The following is a 17,241-nucleotide window of genomic DNA, read 5'->3' as shown; positions in this document are numbered from 1 at the left end:
TTACTTAGTAGGCTTCCCCAAGAGTGTGTATTAAGGTCAGGGCTGAGAGCATGTACGGGCTGACAATTAGAAAGCCTGATTAAAGGTAGAAGGGAAAACAGGAGCCAAGTATTACAGTAGTATGACTCTGTAGAACCTGTCTCGCACACATGGGTTATTCGAATTCCTCCCTCAGCCAAATGAGCCGAATTTCAAAAAGTAATTACATCAGGTGGGCCTGATCTGAGATTCAAATGGAGTATGAAAATGGTTACCAGTGGCAGCCTGTATTTATTCACTCAGGAATAGCTATGCCAAACGCCAAACTAGAATCACTCTCAAGCATCTCTTCTTTAATAATAATGTGATTTTTAAGAATGAAACTCCTGCACTTCAACACGACAGCACATTCATACATGTAAGGAACAAAATAAGCAAAGACTTGAGAGGACACAGCAATACTTACAGTTCAGCTATGTGTGGTCCATAAAGTTCAGCAAGTACGTAACAGAAACCTTGCAGTTTTTCTAGAAAACATACATTTTTTTAAAGTAACTGAGCACAGTGAAACTGGTTTTATAACAGTCAAAATACAGCAGGAGTTGGTTCATTAAGACGAACACTGATTTATCTTTGGGGAAGGCGCATGAATCTGTCACCTCAGTATAACACCAGAGCATGGGAAAACCCAAAATTTTAACCTTGCCTAAAGCCCTTCTCTGGCTTTAGGGAAGCCATGTGATAAAGACTAAAAAGGATAACTAGCATTTGTTAAATGTTCTGAGTATGGCATCATGGAAAAGTTGAAAGAACTCATACACGCCGCAGCACTTTTCTAAGCCGTTTAAACAAACAGCTCAGTAGGTTTGCAAGAAGGAAGAAAACGAATACATAAATAAAAGTGCAGAAAGGGACGTAGGACTTGATGCTACTGCTAGAGCTGCCTCGGAGCTCCTGTGGGGGGAGGGGGGTTGTGTGAGTTAAGAGAATCTGTTTTGTGTAGAGCAGGAGTTGCGCAGGAGTAATTGCATTCAAACAAATATTTGACACTTTTTGTTTGGCTTCTTTTCACAATCTACAGCCATGTGCCTTTTCAGGATGCTGGCTCAGGTGGCTTTCTTTAATCGGGGTGAAACATGCCCTCCATGTCCTCTGGAAGACAGCTCATCAGAGATTTCTTTAAGGTACTGGTGTAAAAAAAAGTGGTCCCCACACCATTTCACAACCACCGAGCAAAGACAGTTATGGGAGAGACTGGGGGTTTGAATACAGGTAGGGCCTGATGGTAGCGCTGGTCTGATAGTTCCCACGAAGGAAAGTTGCATGTTTCTTGGCCTGAACAGGTGAGAGCTGGTTAACCCCGCACATATCCTGCAAAGGAGGTCTCAGAGCTTGTTTCGGCAGGGATGGTGTTGTGAAAAGTCCTGAAGAGGCAGGTTCACACAAGTGCGGCAATGACAAACTTGCAGCTCCTGAAATTCCTGATAGATGTCGTTTTCTCTTGCACCTCCATTACCCAGACAGATAACTATCTGTCCTTGGGAAAAAAACATAGAGTGCCCTCACGTTTACCAAAGAAAAGCCTTAGAAACTCCTAAAGCGGCCACTTCCCTCCAACTCTGGGCTGAATATTCAATTTTAACCAGCATCAGGCTGGACATGCAAAGGGCAGGGGTGGCTGCTGCATACACGGTGGGTAGTTTTGCTCCAGGGAGGGTAAAAATCCTCACAGCACGGACTCCATCAGTGGGCATGGGTATGCTCTCGCTCCCGCAGCTACTCTCCTGCCAGGACTGAAGGCACCCTGGCTGGCAACCTGTGCCCAAGAAAGGAGGACTGGGACCAGAAAGGCATAGCAGGGAATGAAAAAGATAATTTCTCCAACACCCTCCTACTCGCATGGTGTTGCAGGCAGCTTCCGTAACTACGATAGCTGATTTTTCTTGTCCCATGCCAGGTGTTTTATTTCAATCAAGTTATTAGCTTCATTTCTTTGCCTCCTTTGCCACATAACTCCTCTCTATTGGCTTTTTAGAAGCAATCTGCAAGTTAAAAATTGGTCTCCTGGCTAGAATTAGATTTTATTCTTGTTCTCCTAAAAGGAAAGACATTGCAGACATCAATAACCCTGTGTTTGGTATCATTGCTGATTAAAACACCCTCTGATGAGGCTTGCCTGCGAGTCACCTGGCTCCCTATAGAAGCCCGCAGGAGAAGGTGGCTGGCTTCCCCAACACCTCCCTGGTGCATCATGGGCGATGGTCTCCTTATGAGTTTCCCAAACCAGCTGGTTTCCATAACGTTTCTGGCCCTGTAGGAGCCAGCTGGCTGCCATAACCTGTACTGGTGGCTGCAGGGAGGGGAGAGTTTGGCTGGTCGTCAGCTCTGGGGACCTGATGTTGGGGGTCTGCTGGTCATGCTGGTTTCTAGGCGCCGATTTCCTTATGCATATAGGAAGCTTGACATGTAATTACTCCATGGCATAACAAGTGATGGGTGGTATAAAGAACAGCAATAACATAAAATTATCGTTGAGCGCAATAGAATCCTCTTGGAGGATACAGATTCCATCCAGGCTCTGTCTTCCAGCAAAACAGACCCAAGCCACGGGCACTGTTTGCAGGACTTGCCCTCCAAGCCAGCCTGCATTCATGCTGTCACAAAGCTCCAGCTCTGCTAACACACACAAGGAGACGATATTGCAGAGAGAAAGCTCCATTAGGAAGAAGCCGCGTAAGTCAGAAAAGAGGGTGAGAGAGAGAGAGAAAATGATGAATAACTTTGAGTGTTCAGGGGCAAGAGAAGAGCTTAAACCAAACTAAATACTGGAAAATTTAAAGAAAATTTAGAGTATACCTGCTTTTGCCCTGCTTCAGGTAAAAGAAATCCCCTAAACTGCCCTATTCTTATGTGACAGAAGTCCAGAAGGTTTTCCTCTATAGCTTCCTAGTCCTAGAAACACAAATTCTGGCTGAAACCCAGAGGATAAATATTTGCAAGAAAGATGGTATTAATCATGTTGCCATTTCCACTTGAGCTCTAAGGTGTTTGCACAGCAGTGGCCGACACAGAAGCAGAGCATGACTCAGAGGCGGCGCTGGAGGCAGATGGTCTGAAAGCACGTTTTGGGTATCAGACACCTCTGTTTCATCAGGCAGACAGCCAGTATCCAGGTAAACATACATTCTTGCTAACAACATCTCGTGCACCGTAAATACTGCCCATTCCCCCACACCTGGCCTTTCTGTCTGCTCAAGAGCCTCCTTCACTCATGGTGTTACTGTTCTAATTTTCATAGGTTTATCGGCCATGTCGCTTGAATCACACACATTGCAAATATTTCCACATAAATAAGGATTGTGTTTTGTGTTTTCTACATAGCCTATGGGATTGAGTGGGAGTGATGGGTACTGTTTTCTTTTTTCTCTCTTTTTCTGTAAACATTTTTTGTTCTTGACATCATATAACTTCATTGAAGGCTTGATCCAACCACAACTTGATTGTAATTAAAATTATAGGAGGCCCTTAAAAAAACACACACGAGTTCTTATTGCCTTTTTGGCCCTAGGAAAAGCCCCATTGCCGTTAATTTGTTGCTGTTATTCTTGCAATCAATTGTAGGCACGTGTATAATAATGAAATTGTTCCTTCAGGTGAAATGGCATGGCCTGCTTTAGTAGGTTTTTCCTCTTGAGCATCCAAAAATTCTTTATTGTTTCAAGCAGCAAGAGGAAGCTGTAGGTTCCTGCTGGGCTGCAGCATTCACCTCCTGGGAGAGGATAAATCGGGTTACACTGTAGCTCCCACACAATCCATAGGATTTTTCACTCCTTTCAAGTTCAGGGTCAGTTTCTTTCCATTAGGTGTATCCGTGCATCTCATAGAAGGTAACTGGGTTATACAGATTTAACTAAAGGGATAATAGGATTTTATGTGTGTAAAGAATGGCAGCTGAAAAGAAATATCTTGACATGTCAGCGGAATAAGGTCCACTGAGTGAATCATGAACATGGAGCTAGCATGTCATATTTTAAAGAAGAAAATTGTATTTTAATAGCAGGATCAGTGCTTCTAATTGTAACTTCATGGTTATGTGCCTGTAATTTAAAACACTGAGGATATGACTTATGGAATAGAAATCAGATAAGCGTCATTCTATCGGTGAATGAATCCCAGCAATTACCTCCCTGCCCCATCCTGCATCGGGAAATCCTCTCTTGGAAAGGAGGGAATTAATATTCTACACACATCTTCTGTGAAACTAGGGTCTACAGAGCAAGATGGTTTCTCAGAGACACAATTCGTGAAGTCCTATATAAATGACTTTTTAATGAAGAATCCTAAGCCATCTTTTTACATTCATAACATTAAAAAGATACCATGAATGTAAAATCTAGTTACTTGAATAGTTATAGGGTTGGTCTGTGAGGCACAAAGCTATTCTGGCATTCAACTGTTCTCTATTTAAGGATGTGCGTTCGGACAGCTAAGCTCCTTTGGGCAGATAAAATAAGGGGCAGAAAAAGGGGAGTCTACATATATTCATATGGAATAGCTCTCGCTTTTGAAATTTCTATCATCAGTTACATTTCAATAGCTTTTCTGTGCAGACCAAACGCTCACATCTTACACCTGTCAACCTCAGCTCTTCTTTGAGATTTTTACAATAGCGGCTTCCTATACCTGCTGAAAACATTTTCATCTTCACAGTTGCTATAAAGACCCATATCAACAAGAAAGAGGAGTGGCTGGGCATACAGCGAATCGATTCTTAAGCTGCTAACAAAGAGACAAAGTGAAGAAAAACAGAGGGAAGGGGTCGGCATGCATTGGTGCTCACACGCGTGTGGGCTTAATACAACCCCATTCACTCTAACTTTGGGACAAAATCCCAGCTCTGACGCCAAGTGAGCCGCGCCACTGCCTTCCCTGCAGATGGCACCTTGCTATCTCTCAGCTACATTCATTTGAGATGCTGCACCAGAAGTGGATAAAGCTTTTTCAGGCTCCACGTGTGAATTTTTAATTAACAGAGAAATACTGCAGTACCAGCATAACATATGGCGTATTATTTGGTACTTACCAGGTATGTAGTTGCAGAGTCTCTCCACGGCTGCCTTTACTGTACTGTTGTGCCACTGTGCAAGCTGTTCAATTACAGACACCACAAGCACGCACCCTTCAAACAAACAAACAAAAAGAGTGAATACGGTTATCTGTGAAGTGTGACGAAGCACCCCGCGCTACAGAAGTATTTCAGGCATCGTTGGGCATTTCATTTCTCGAGATGCTCCATGGCAGACGAGTGTTCAAGGGGAAAAAAAATAATCTGTGAATTTCTGTCTTTATTCAAAACCAGTAAGTTATCTCAGAGAGAATGGCGATGCCAGAGGAGTGCACAGAACAGCCTGGCTTTTACAGCACTAAGTGTTGCTCCTGAAAAAACGATTTTCTGTCCTTTCAAGGATGAAAATCCAGGAGCCAGGAGGACAGCCACCTTTACAACTGCCTGCTTGGCCACCTGCTCTCTCATTATTTCTCACAACAAAAAAGGCACAGGTCTGTACTTGATAGGACTTCTACATCCCTCCACATAAGCCACATAGAGAGCTACCAAAACTGAAAAACAAACGGGTGTGACTGCCTGCAGAAGAGACGTCACAATGGAGATGTATGTGCTGACCACCACAAAGCATCTGTGGCATTGTTTCTTCACAGACGGTCCTCAGAAGCCCAGCGGTGGTTGGCAGGCACAGGGCTGCTGGGCCCAGCTGCGCATCTGCTAAAGCCAAAATGTCTTCAGAGTTCATTCTGCCCTCCTTCTGTGGTTGGAAAGAAACCATTTCCTACAACCCACAAAGGTGGTGACTTGTCATGGCTAATCTGAGTATGAGCAAGGCTAAAGCCTAGTTGCTCCTTGGGCTAGCTGTGGCTGAGACCCAAGAGCTTGCACACCATAGTGAGGCGTTCCTTGAGATGTCCAGCATTTTTTCTGACATTTTTGGGATGAAGTAGGTTCCATGTGATCCCCACATAACAATCATTCAAAATCCACGTGATGACCATAAGCGATTAATTTCAAGTCAAGTTTAAATTGCTACAGGCCGGCACTGTGCTCTCTCTTTCTGCAGTGGCTTCACCATTTTATAAATAAGCCGCGTTTGGTGATACGAAGTCTGACCAACATAGTCAGGTGGGTACCCCAGGTACCCAGGAGACAAGGAGCCAGGATGCCAGTTCCCAGCAACATGAGTAAAGATTTCTCTTTGAAATCCCTGGAGCTGAACGCTGTTCCTCCCCTCTGCAAAAAATCTCAGCTCTCAGGACTTGCTCTGACACAGTCTAGAAATGGAGGTGAGCTCCAGCATTAGGATGGGCCTGCAGATCCACCTCTTTCCAAAGCTCAAGAACATTAACGTTCAAGTTTTCAGATTGGCACAGCTTTTCAAAGTGAGCTTTTAAATTCCTTCCAAGTACCCCTACCTATGTGCTATTAAATCAAAGTGCTGGTTTTCAACATAAATAACTTTGATGCTCCTATGGATCAAGCAGCAAGTCAAAGAGGAGGCAATACAATTGGAGCTTGCTGTAAGACCAATATCTTTGAGTCTTCTATTACTTCTTCTACTCCAAATACAGTAATCCAGTGGAAATTAGAGTGAACTTGCCATCTCTTTTGCAGGGATAAAAGCCCACTTCTCCATACTTATTAAATAAAACGTTCACTCAAAGTCCTCTACAGAATGATTTATAAAGCTTGCTAAGAGCCATTACCTCCAGTCAGCCTAAAAGATTAGGAGAACAAATGGAGACAGATACAACCAAAAAAAAACCCTGAAGCAAGTTATTTCTTCTCCCTGCCCCTGTCCACATAGTCACAGGCTAGCCCACGGAATTAACAGTTAATTAAAACACAATAGCTCATAAAGAAAAAAAAAAAAAGTAGAATAATAAAGACCCAAACTAAAACCAAAGTGGACATCCGAGGTGGAGAGCAAAGCATGCTCAGGACTTGGGCTGGAAGAACAGCCCAGGTCCACCTAGTCCCAGTTTAACCCCTGGCAGGTGCCTTAGCACAGCCTTATCCCATGCCATGGCCCAGGCAATGCTTGTGTTTGTGCTAAGGACCAGTCTCCAGAGCACATTTGGATGAGGACATGCAGTCAAGGGAGGAGGAGTTGATGGGTGCAAGAGACTTAACTGTTTGAGTGCAAACCATGCCCTGCACTGGCCCCAGAGACAGAAAATCGACCCTGGCTTATTTTCAAGGGTAGCGTGGCCATAGCCACACTGGACTGACTCCATCACTCAGTGCTGAAATGGCAGTGCACATCCTTGGAACTCTCTGGAAACGCACCTAAAAGGCATTTCATAACTTGGTTCTTACAAGACCATATTATTAACACACATGAGCAACCCACAGACAACAAAAACTATGCTCCCCCTGCCTTCTATGTCTGTTTTATTCAGGTGGATAGAGACTCAGAAAAATTAAATGACCAAAACGATGCTTTAACCACAAAACCACATATTTTTTTCTGTGCCCTCCTTTCTCCTCTTAGCAAGGTCAGGCCTTCATCTAACAATCTTGCTGTCCAGAAGGCAGAAAGGCAAAAAAGGAGTTCAAGCAGAAAGACAGGAAGGAGCTAGTCCTTTGATATTTTCTAAAGGAGACAGCTTTTGTTGTTTTAGCTCTCATTCCTTTGCACCAGGAGCTTGAGGAAGCTACAAATGAGGATGTGCCAGTGCTTAGCAGACATGGGTCCAGGAGTCCATGAGGGGTGAAGACAAGGAGGAGAGAAGGAAACTCAGAAGACACTGAGGTTAGCAATGTTAGCAGAGGAAAATGCTTCAGCGGGCAGAGGAGCTGGGAGAGCAGATAGTCCCCAAAACACAGGCTGAAGCAGAACTGAGCACAGGAACAAGTGGGCGATGGAGTGGACACCAATGCGGCTTGAGGAGTAGGACAGCCTGACCAGACCACGAAATTGCAAGCCTGGATGCAAAGTGAGGGAAAAGCCCCCGTTGTGAGCACAGGCATGAGCTTAGACACAGTGGGGGCAAGGTGAAAACTGGGTTGTCATGTTCCTGAGGCCCAGCAACCCGTCACACCAGGGAGCTGACAGTGTTGCTGACTGCAGCAGAGAGAAATGACACTCATTTTGCCTGTGCTGTGTAACCCACGGTGCACCTTCAGCCGGGGCCTGCCAGCACACTTCGCAGAGAGGACAGAGTCCTTCTCTCTTGGTCCCCAGCTCCCCTGTCCCCCTTTCCTGGCTGCTGGGCATCCCTGCCAAGCGGCAGGGGAACGGGGGCTCTAGCTGGGTCCAGCTTTCTAAGCTTTCTTTTCCCTTGCCTCTAGCACCTCCTCATCCTCCGTGGGTACAGAAGGTGCCATGCAATGCCGCAATGAAGCTTGCAAAGTGCTGCCGGTGGCTGGTGGGAGTGAGACACTGCCTGCCTCACCCCACCACCAGCACCATGGGCTCGTGCTTCCTGTGTCGTGGTGGGTCTGCTCCAGCCATGAGCAGAAATCAACCCCCGCAGTGTCTCTGCTTGCAGTTACGGCACCCTCAGGTGCCCAGAAGTTGGCTCCAGTGCTGCAAGGACAGAATTTATTTCAGTGCAAAAGCTGGCCTGATAAAAACATTGACGCAATAAGTCGACCCTCCCACTCACACCAGGAGAGACCAGCTCATGACGCAGCAGAGGAGGAAAAAGTTTGCCTGACACACCTCGGTGCACTGCTTTCACTCTGAAAGAGAGTTCTTCACCCCAGGGGCAGGCTCGGCAGCTTGCCTAATGGTTCATCTCAAGATGGGGGTGCAAAGAGGTCCCTCTCTCTCTCTGACTCAGCCGTTGCCCCCATGACTCTCATTTTCGTTATCACGGTGAGGTCTTCTCGCCTCCAGTAGAGGCGGTGCAGAGAAAGGGACTTGTGGATAAACAAGTTCTCGAAATCCGAAAAGCTGGGCTGGGAATAAAAATACCCCTGGTGTTTCCATTTCCTCTGTTATACAAGAAGACAGTCTCCACTGAAGATATGAGTTTCTCTCTCATGTTTGTCAAAATACCACAGAGGGCGAGGGGAAAAAAAATAGCTATTTTGGTTCAGCTCTGTTGAATAGAAACAGAATTCTTAATCACAAACACAGTCACGCAGGTAACCCTACTCATGGAGCGGTGTCCCAGCAAATAAATGGAAAATTTTCATGTTGATTAAGTCAGACACTTTTGTGTCTATCGAACCAGGCCCAAAGGCAGATTTTCTTCATGTGAGAATTAACGGAGACATCTCTGAGTTTGTGCAGTGCTTAATGCAGTACCCTGGGCTACTAGATGTTATATGAATATAAATAGCAATAATAATAGCCTGACTACTTGGGAAAAACACACAGAGCTGAACTTCAAAGTATTTGTTCTCATAAACTAGTCTTTACTATCAGAGAGAGGATGCTTCTGGTCACGCTATTATACCCTCCCCACCTTGGGCACCTGCAGACCACACCTTGGTTATTCAAAATGCTCCCTGACAAATGCACTTATTCCAGATAAAATGCTATGCTTCACGGGACAAGCCCATAAAGAAAGTCTTGACTGATTTTCAGAGGGGTCTGAAGTTCCAATTGGGACGTCCTCAGCCTCAGTCACCGCAGCTGAAGTCTCTGGACCCGAATCTGGGGAATCTTTCTACCTTCTGGTGGGAAAGGTGCTCCCCAGGAACATGTGCCACCAACAGGTGCCACCAGATGATCTGCCCTCTGTTTCCCCCATCTACCCAGGCTTTTATCAGGTGCCCTTGATCCACCGCTCTTTACTCCTCATGGTCTGCTGGCACCTCTTAGTGCTCTGCCATGGGCCATGCCCCAGGGGATGGCCACTTATGTCTGGGCTCTGCTGGCCTCAAAGCCTTTCATTCAGACTGGTGTCATCAGAAGCAGCTCTTGGGATGGAGATTGTAAATTACTCAGGAAAAGGGTGGAACCCTGGGAGGAGGGAGAAGGAATGTTTAAGGGGATTTGCTGTAGTCCAGGATGTATAACCCACCCAGGCTCCCCGTTTTTTTGGATAAAAATATGCTCCCCCCAGTAAGTCAGATTGGTCTTCTAGGAGAAGCTTTCTCCTGTGTTGGGCTATAGGTAGAACCTCAAGAGGCTAGCGCCTATAAATTACAGTTAACTCAGACTATCCTCACTCTTAAAAACCCGCTCCCTTTTTGATCACATATATCTTCTTCCTCTGGATTTAGTGGCAGAAAAAGAATTCATGCAACATAGGAAGCCATTACTCTCTAATAAAATCAATAGAAATCTCCCTGCACACCAAATATTATAGAATCATAGAATGGTTTGTGTTGAAAGAGACCTTAAAGATCATCTAGTTCCAGCCCCCCTGCCACGGGCAGGGACACCTCCCACTAGCCCAGGTTGCTCAAAGCCCCATCCAGCCTGGCCTTGAACACTTCCAGGGATGGGGCATCCACAACTTCCACAGGCAACCTCTTCCACTGTCTCACCACCCTCACAGTAAAGAATGTCTTTCTAATACCTAATCTAAATCTCCCCTCTCTCAGTTTAAAACCGTTACCTCTCATCCTATCACTACGCTTCCTGATAAAGAGTCCCTCCCCATCTTTCCTGTAGACCCCCTTCAGATACTGGAAGGCCGCTATACAGTCTCCCCAGAACCTTCTCTTCTTCAGGCTGAACAATCCCAGCTCTCTCAGCCTGTCCTCTGGCAGGAGAGGTGCTCCAGCCCTCTGATCATCTTTGTGGGCCTCCGCTGGACCTGCTCCAACAGATCCATGTCCTTCCTGTGCTGGGGGCTCCAGAGCTGGATGCAGTACTCCGGGTGGGGTCTCACCAGAGGAGAGCAGAGGGGCAGAATTGCCTCCCTCAACCCACTGGCCACTCTTCTTTTGATGCAGGGCAGGATGTGGTTGGCTTTCTGGGCTGCAAGCACACATTGACTGGTCATGTTGAGCTTCTCATCAACCAACGCCCCAAGTCCTTTTCCCAAGGGCTGCACCATCGAAAATGCTAACCAGATATCTTAGCCTTTAATGGATCTTAATTCTGATGGCTAAACATGGAGAATAATTATTTAACTAAAAAGGACAGGGGGAAATCGGCTGTTTGACTGTAGAAATCTCACTGCTTTAATTACTGTGTGTGAGAATATAAACCTTTTAATGTTCCGGCATCAGTAGTAAAGCACTTCCAGATCTGGACAGTCATTAGCAACTATTGCTTGCTTTTAATTTAGTAGATATTTAGATGCGATTTATTTCTCATCATGAGCTGGGCACATATAAGGCAATCTAGAGAGGCTTCATAATCAAAGGTTTAAAAAGCTCTAAATTATTAATAGTTGCACATGATTTTCTTTAGAAACAAGTTTCAAGAAATTGACTCTGCTGTCACACTTCAATAATAGGTTTCAGTGCCTTGACAGGCTGAAGGATGTTTTCTCTGGAAGAAATCCATTGGTATTATAATGCCTACCAGCCATTAGAAACTAGACTCTGGTGTTAATAAAATGCCTGTCTCTTTTAGCGATAGTTTGTCCCATCTGCTATTAATTTCTGAAGAGATAAGAGAAAACCATAACCATTTTGCTCACCAGCAGTAATCTGAAAACTCACACGTCAGGAAGTACTTCTCTCCATGTATTTGAAAAAAGCATGTAATAATAAAATGACATTTCCAATAAGCACAGAAAAAAAAATCGTACCCCAATAATAAAATCAGAGCTAGAGAAATTCATTTCTTAGCTGTGAAGCCTCTGGCAGTTTGAGCAGACTATTTGACTTAATCCACTTCTGCCGCACACGTTTGAAAGGCTCTATAATTAGAATTATACCTAGGGATGTCAAGAAGTGTCTGGATAGTGAAAGCTGCCTCTCTAAGTTTCAGATTTGCAGATATATTTGTCTGAGTAAAACTCTGTCAAATGGCACCTGGCGCATCCTCCTTTGCCAGCCTTTGCTCACACTCTTGGGTGCTGGAGACCTTTCTCGCCCCTCCAGCCATATCGCTGTTCCCCAGCCATAAATTAAACATACCCCCTGAAGCGAAAGGAGGAAATAAGCCAAAACAAAGCGGCCTTGGACACAAATAGCTCTCTGCAAACCCTGCCAGCCAGGCTGTGCTCACCCTGCTCGCTCCCGGTGGGGCAGGAACTGGAGCCTCCCTTGGCAAAGTGACAAACCTCTGCCTCAACTATCTATCATCTGCAGCAGGAAATACCCCTGTAAAAAAGAACCCATCTATCGCATTCCTGGTTTTATACAGAAGATGAAGGTTTTCCTAAAACACAGTCTTTGCTTCTTCCATTTACAGGCGATCACGGGCTGCAGTGCATCTCTGAAAGCCTACAAGTGAGGAGTCCCCCACAGCAAAGTGTATCGCAGACGATACTGCGACTCCTCGTGCAGGTGCCAGAGTAAAAAACACCTCTTGCTAAATTCATCTAATCCAATTCAACCTGAAACAAGACATTCCTGTTTGAAGCAAGAGCATTCATATGGGGAACTAAGAAGAAATAAGGTTTTCTCCTCTGCAATGGGGACATGCACGTGGGTATTCTTGGTGCAGGCAGGCTGTGGCTAGGCAAAGTTACGATGCAGGAATGTTTTCTTTTTCACTGTATATTCCTTCCCAATACTCAATTTGCCTTCTTTCTCTGCTTCTCAGCATTGAGCTGATACTTTCAAAGAACAGCCCTTTATAGCCTCAAGATTTCATTCCAGCGTGGAAATAGTCAGCTCAGATGACATCTTTGTATAGGTAAAGTTAGGGTAGTTGTTTTCCATATACAGCCAGGGGATTTGTTGCTTTGAAAGCTAATTTAGAAAGGGATCTGTGTGTTAAAGTCTTTTCACTCAAACTTTGATTCCTATTCCATTTACAGTGTTAATGTATTTCATAGAGATACTGAAGTGATAGAATATAATAATAGGTATTCATATTCAAGTATGTTGGCATATACAAGACTTTTTCCCCCTAAATTTGCCAAGTGTCATAAAATATCTTGGAAATGCTGAATGGTATGCTATTACCAAACCTGTCACTGGGCATAAAATTACATATAGTATAGTGGCTAAAAACATTTTTAAACTATTACCAGTATAGCAGTATTTTGAGTGTATTGTAGCTCTGTTACAAAACAAGCAAACCCTGGAATATCAACTACCGTTTTTGTTGCTCATGCCTCTGCAGTTCACAGAATAGCAGTGAGAGACTTCAGACCCCTAACGCCAGAGCTCTATTTGTTCATTATTGTTTCCTTAAGACACCCGATGAGGACTCTAATACAGTTAAGTTGGTACAGAAAATTCAGTTTCCATCTAGTGGAAGACTCTGGTATCCATACCTGCCAGCCAAATGTATCCCTAGTGTTTTCTACATTACGCTTTAAAGAGCCCTATTTAACAAAATCTGTAACCCCAGGCGTTTCCAATGGAAATGCTTTCTGCATTAATTAATAGAAAAAAACATGTGTGTGTGTGTGCCATTAACATATTTTTATTTTCCAAATTGGGAAAGGGTATTCAAAATTTACTGAAGCCTGAATGGTGGCAGGAGGAGTTAATGTATCTGGATAACTTCATCCTTGTCACAAAGGTTTTACCATTTTTAAATTCTGAATGCACAATAGTTTCAGATATACAGTTGCTAAAACTGTTGAAAGTGATTGCCTTAAAAATAAGCAGGTTTTTCTGAAGTTCTGTATAGGGCTAACATAGGAAGAAGAGTGGGAGGCACACACATTATTCAATCGGCAACCAAACAGACCGTCAATACTAAACAAATAAGATTATAAAAGAAAACTAACAGCAAGCATCAGTAACGTAAAACGTACAAGACTACTCAGGTATACAAATGCACATACAAATATATACGAATGGGTATTTACACACACATACCTATATATATGTAGGTATGCGAAGCATACCTCTTTATTGTGATCAATGTATGTATTTGCATTTTAGAGCCACAAACTTTCAGTAAGGCTTGGGGTGATCTTGAAAAATGAAAATTTTACCATCAGTTGTTGAAAAATATGAATCCCTGTAGAAAATATTCCCATTTTAAGCATCGCTTTAGTATCTCTACCGCACTAGTCACATGCCTGTGGTTTTTCTATCCAAAGTATAATCACAGGAAAAAAATGTTGTGGTCAAATTTAATCTTTATTACTGATCACCAGGGCAAATTTTGCCGCTGAGTAAACTGAGCAATGTTGGTGAAGTGAACAGAGGTGCTGTGGCTTGGCACTGGTTTAGCTGTAATCAAAGTTGATCCCGGCCTTTCAGAGTAAAACACATTGATATTGGGCATGGCCTTTTTACAGAACTCATTGAGCTGTAAATTATACGTTCTGTCATGGTGCCTCCCCAGACAATATGTGCACGGCTACTTTGTCTGAGTGCGGTTATTAAAAGCCTCCAACCCCATTTGGAACGTTCCATTGTGTGAAGTTATTGGGAACTCCAAATGCCACCGGTCCTGCTGCCGCTCCGCAGGGCATATTTCATGCCGGCACTCACGCACAGCCAGACAGAGGCAAACTGTTGAGGACATTGACTATCACACAAATCAACACAGGTAGATGTCGGCGCTTTAGGCTGCTGGGGAGCTCGGAAACATCCGTTCTTTAATGTAATCAGAGTTGAAAATATGTTTCAAAACCATGCTTCTTCATATGCTAGGAACAATGTGCTCGTGGGTGAATGGAAGAGGTGACCCGCGAAGGTTGCTGAGAATGGCATTATATCAAGCACAAAGATGGGGAAATTTGCTTCCCCAGCTGCTGACCCACAGGATCTCCGCTCACTAGCGAGGAAGATGGAAATTGCTGCTGTCTGGCTGTATTGAGCGCTCCCTGACTAATCGCCTCATTCCAAAAAGGGCAGCCAAAGTTAATCGCCAAAAGAGCAGGGCAGCCTGCTGCTGGGAGAAAATAAATAAACCCTGCTATTTGCAAATGGTTCTTGCGGTCACAGCATAGAACCCCTGAAAAGCCGGCCTGGAAGAAGTCATCCTACCCAAGCCTCTGCCTTAGCAGCTGATCTATGGTATCTATGCTGTTCCAAAGGGACAGGGGAGACACAGATCTGTTAAGATCTCTAATGAGGTCTTCTACAGCCTTCTCAGGAACCGATGAGAGTGCTCACTTAACGCTACAATTAGAAAATTTTCTTCCTAACCTGAATGTCCCTACTGGTATCCATTTCTGTTATTTCTTGCCATAGCTGTTATGAACCTGGAGAATGGATTACCCCTTTAATGTTTTTGAGGACAGATATCATGTCTTTTCTCAAGTTTTTCTTCTCTAGACTAATTAACTCTAATTTATTCAATCTTTGTAGCTTATGTTTGTTTTTCTCCAAAAATTCCTGTCACTCTCCATCATTCTTGATGCACAGCCCCAAAAGGGAAGGCAGAAATTCCTCTGAGGCTTTGTCAGTGCTGAGAAAGGTAGAGGGTTACCTCTCATGTCTTGCAAGCTAACTTCTGTTCGCACATCTTGGTGTATGCAGTGCGTGCGTTCTTCATGACAGCATGCCATTATTGTGCCACTACAAGCCCAGATGATCTTCCCTAGGGATGCTACCCAGACGGTCATTCCTCATTGGCCATGTGCATCATTGACTATTTCTGCTGATGTGCCTTCAACATATTCATATTGAAATTATCTCTTCTGGGGGCAAGTACTCCAAGTTTTCAAGATGGTTTTGAATTTAATCCTGCCCTCCACTGTACTTGCAAACCTTTTTAGCTTTATATGAGCTGCTAATTTAATAACACACTATTTCATTATCTCGGCTAATGAAAATATGGAATGATATTATGTTCAAAACAGAGGTCCACGAAAGACCTTATTTTGTACATCCTTCTGCTTAAGGAGTGAGCCACTCATAATTACCCTCTGAACAAGGCCACCCGCCAGTTTTGCCCTGCCCTGTAGAAGCTTAATCAATTTTGCCTATCTCTCAGACATTAGATTAGTGCTGAGGTGTTGCCAAAAGCCTTATTAAAGTCAAGCTGTAACATCTACTGCTTCTTCTGTGTCTACATGCCGTTATCCCATCAGCAAAGAAAATTAGATTCATCTGACACTGTTTCTCCTTGATAAATCCAGTGAGGTTCTTACTCCTATTTACTTTTGAAAGATGCTTTTATAAAGTTTCATTAACTATTGCAGAATTTTTCTAGGAATTGACGTTTAACTGACTGATCTACAACTCCCCAGATTTCCTTACTTCACAATGTTGGAGGGGGATGAATACAAGCAGTTCCCTCCTGGCTTTCAGTGTCTCCAGGGCAGCTTCTGCCTTTTCTGAGGTTGCTTCAGGTACTTCTGGATGAAGTCGCCTTTGCTAGAGAACAGGCGATTTGGAAATACCCTTTAAGGGCTCTGACATAATTTGGGGTGGCAGGAGGTGTGGAATAAAACCTTTATAAATTATTCAGAAATAGTAGGAAAATAAAGAACGTGATCTTGGGTATGATGAAACATTAACACCCGTGTCAAGTTGCGAGTGTCACTCTACTGTCTTTGGGTACCTTGACATTAACTTAAGTAAAACTTTGCTTGTCCTGTGAAGTGGGCAGTATTTTCCTCATTTAACAGATAGATAAATTCAAAGACCTGAGTATCTGAAGGGCTCATTCATACTTCATTTTTGAGAGAAAAATACACAGCATCTTGCTCTCAGGATGCCTCACTGAAATTGTCAGGCTGCACCTAGCAAAAGGGCTTCTAGGTCTTGTCCTGAATAAATCCCTTAGGCCATAATGCCAGTCAGCAGCAAACACAGAAATGAAAACCAGTCCTAGCATCCAGCTCCCAAACCAGTCCACAGAGCAAAAACTCACCCCCTTTACATGAGGAAAAAAAGCTTTACGGGTCTTTGCATACAGGAAAACTTCCTAAAGTCCTTTTATCTACCATGAGGAAAAAGCAGAGGAGTATAACACATGCAAAGCGTGCAAGAGGCCCAGAGGAAGGGCCTGAGCTGATTTCAAAGTATGCAAAAAGGGGGGAATTTTTCCAGCCTGGGGACACAGGAAACACTGATGGAGAAAAGAGACTGTCAGATGTTGGAAAAATTCTTCTAGTGATAGGGCCAAAGAAAGAGCATATATCTGTTTAAAAGCAGGTTGGAGATGGTTAGGAACCGCGTAAGTATACTACATCTGATCTTATGGCCAGGAGGATTATCATCAGGTCCTTTCCCCCTCTTTTCCTTAATTC

At 44.0% G+C, this 17,241-nt stretch overlaps 1 protein-coding gene across 13 annotated transcripts in view; it reads right to left on the bottom strand.

Moving 5' to 3' along the window:
• The window catches only part of AOAH (acyloxyacyl hydrolase), a 116,741-nt gene that overhangs the window by 90,223 nt on the left and 9,277 nt on the right, over positions 1 to 17,241 (bottom strand). For all 13 annotated transcript variants that reach the window (XM_074575435.1, XM_074575438.1, XM_074575436.1 and 10 more), the window contains exons 3-4: positions 5,063 to 5,158; positions 446 to 506 (exon numbers count right to left, since the gene is read on the bottom strand). In XM_074575435.1, coding sequence (XP_074431536.1) covers positions 446 to 506; positions 5,063 to 5,158 — 157 coding nt within the window. The remainder of the gene's footprint in view (positions 1 to 445; positions 507 to 5,062; positions 5,159 to 17,241) is intronic.

The sequence above is a fragment of the Larus michahellis genome, chromosome 2 (assembly GCF_964199755.1).
Source record: "Larus michahellis chromosome 2, bLarMic1.1, whole genome shotgun sequence".
Classification (NCBI taxonomy): Eukaryota; Metazoa; Chordata; class Aves; order Charadriiformes; family Laridae; genus Larus; species Larus michahellis.
The sequence above is the reverse complement of the archived record's forward strand: the minus strand, read 5'-3'. Positions and strand labels throughout refer to the sequence as shown.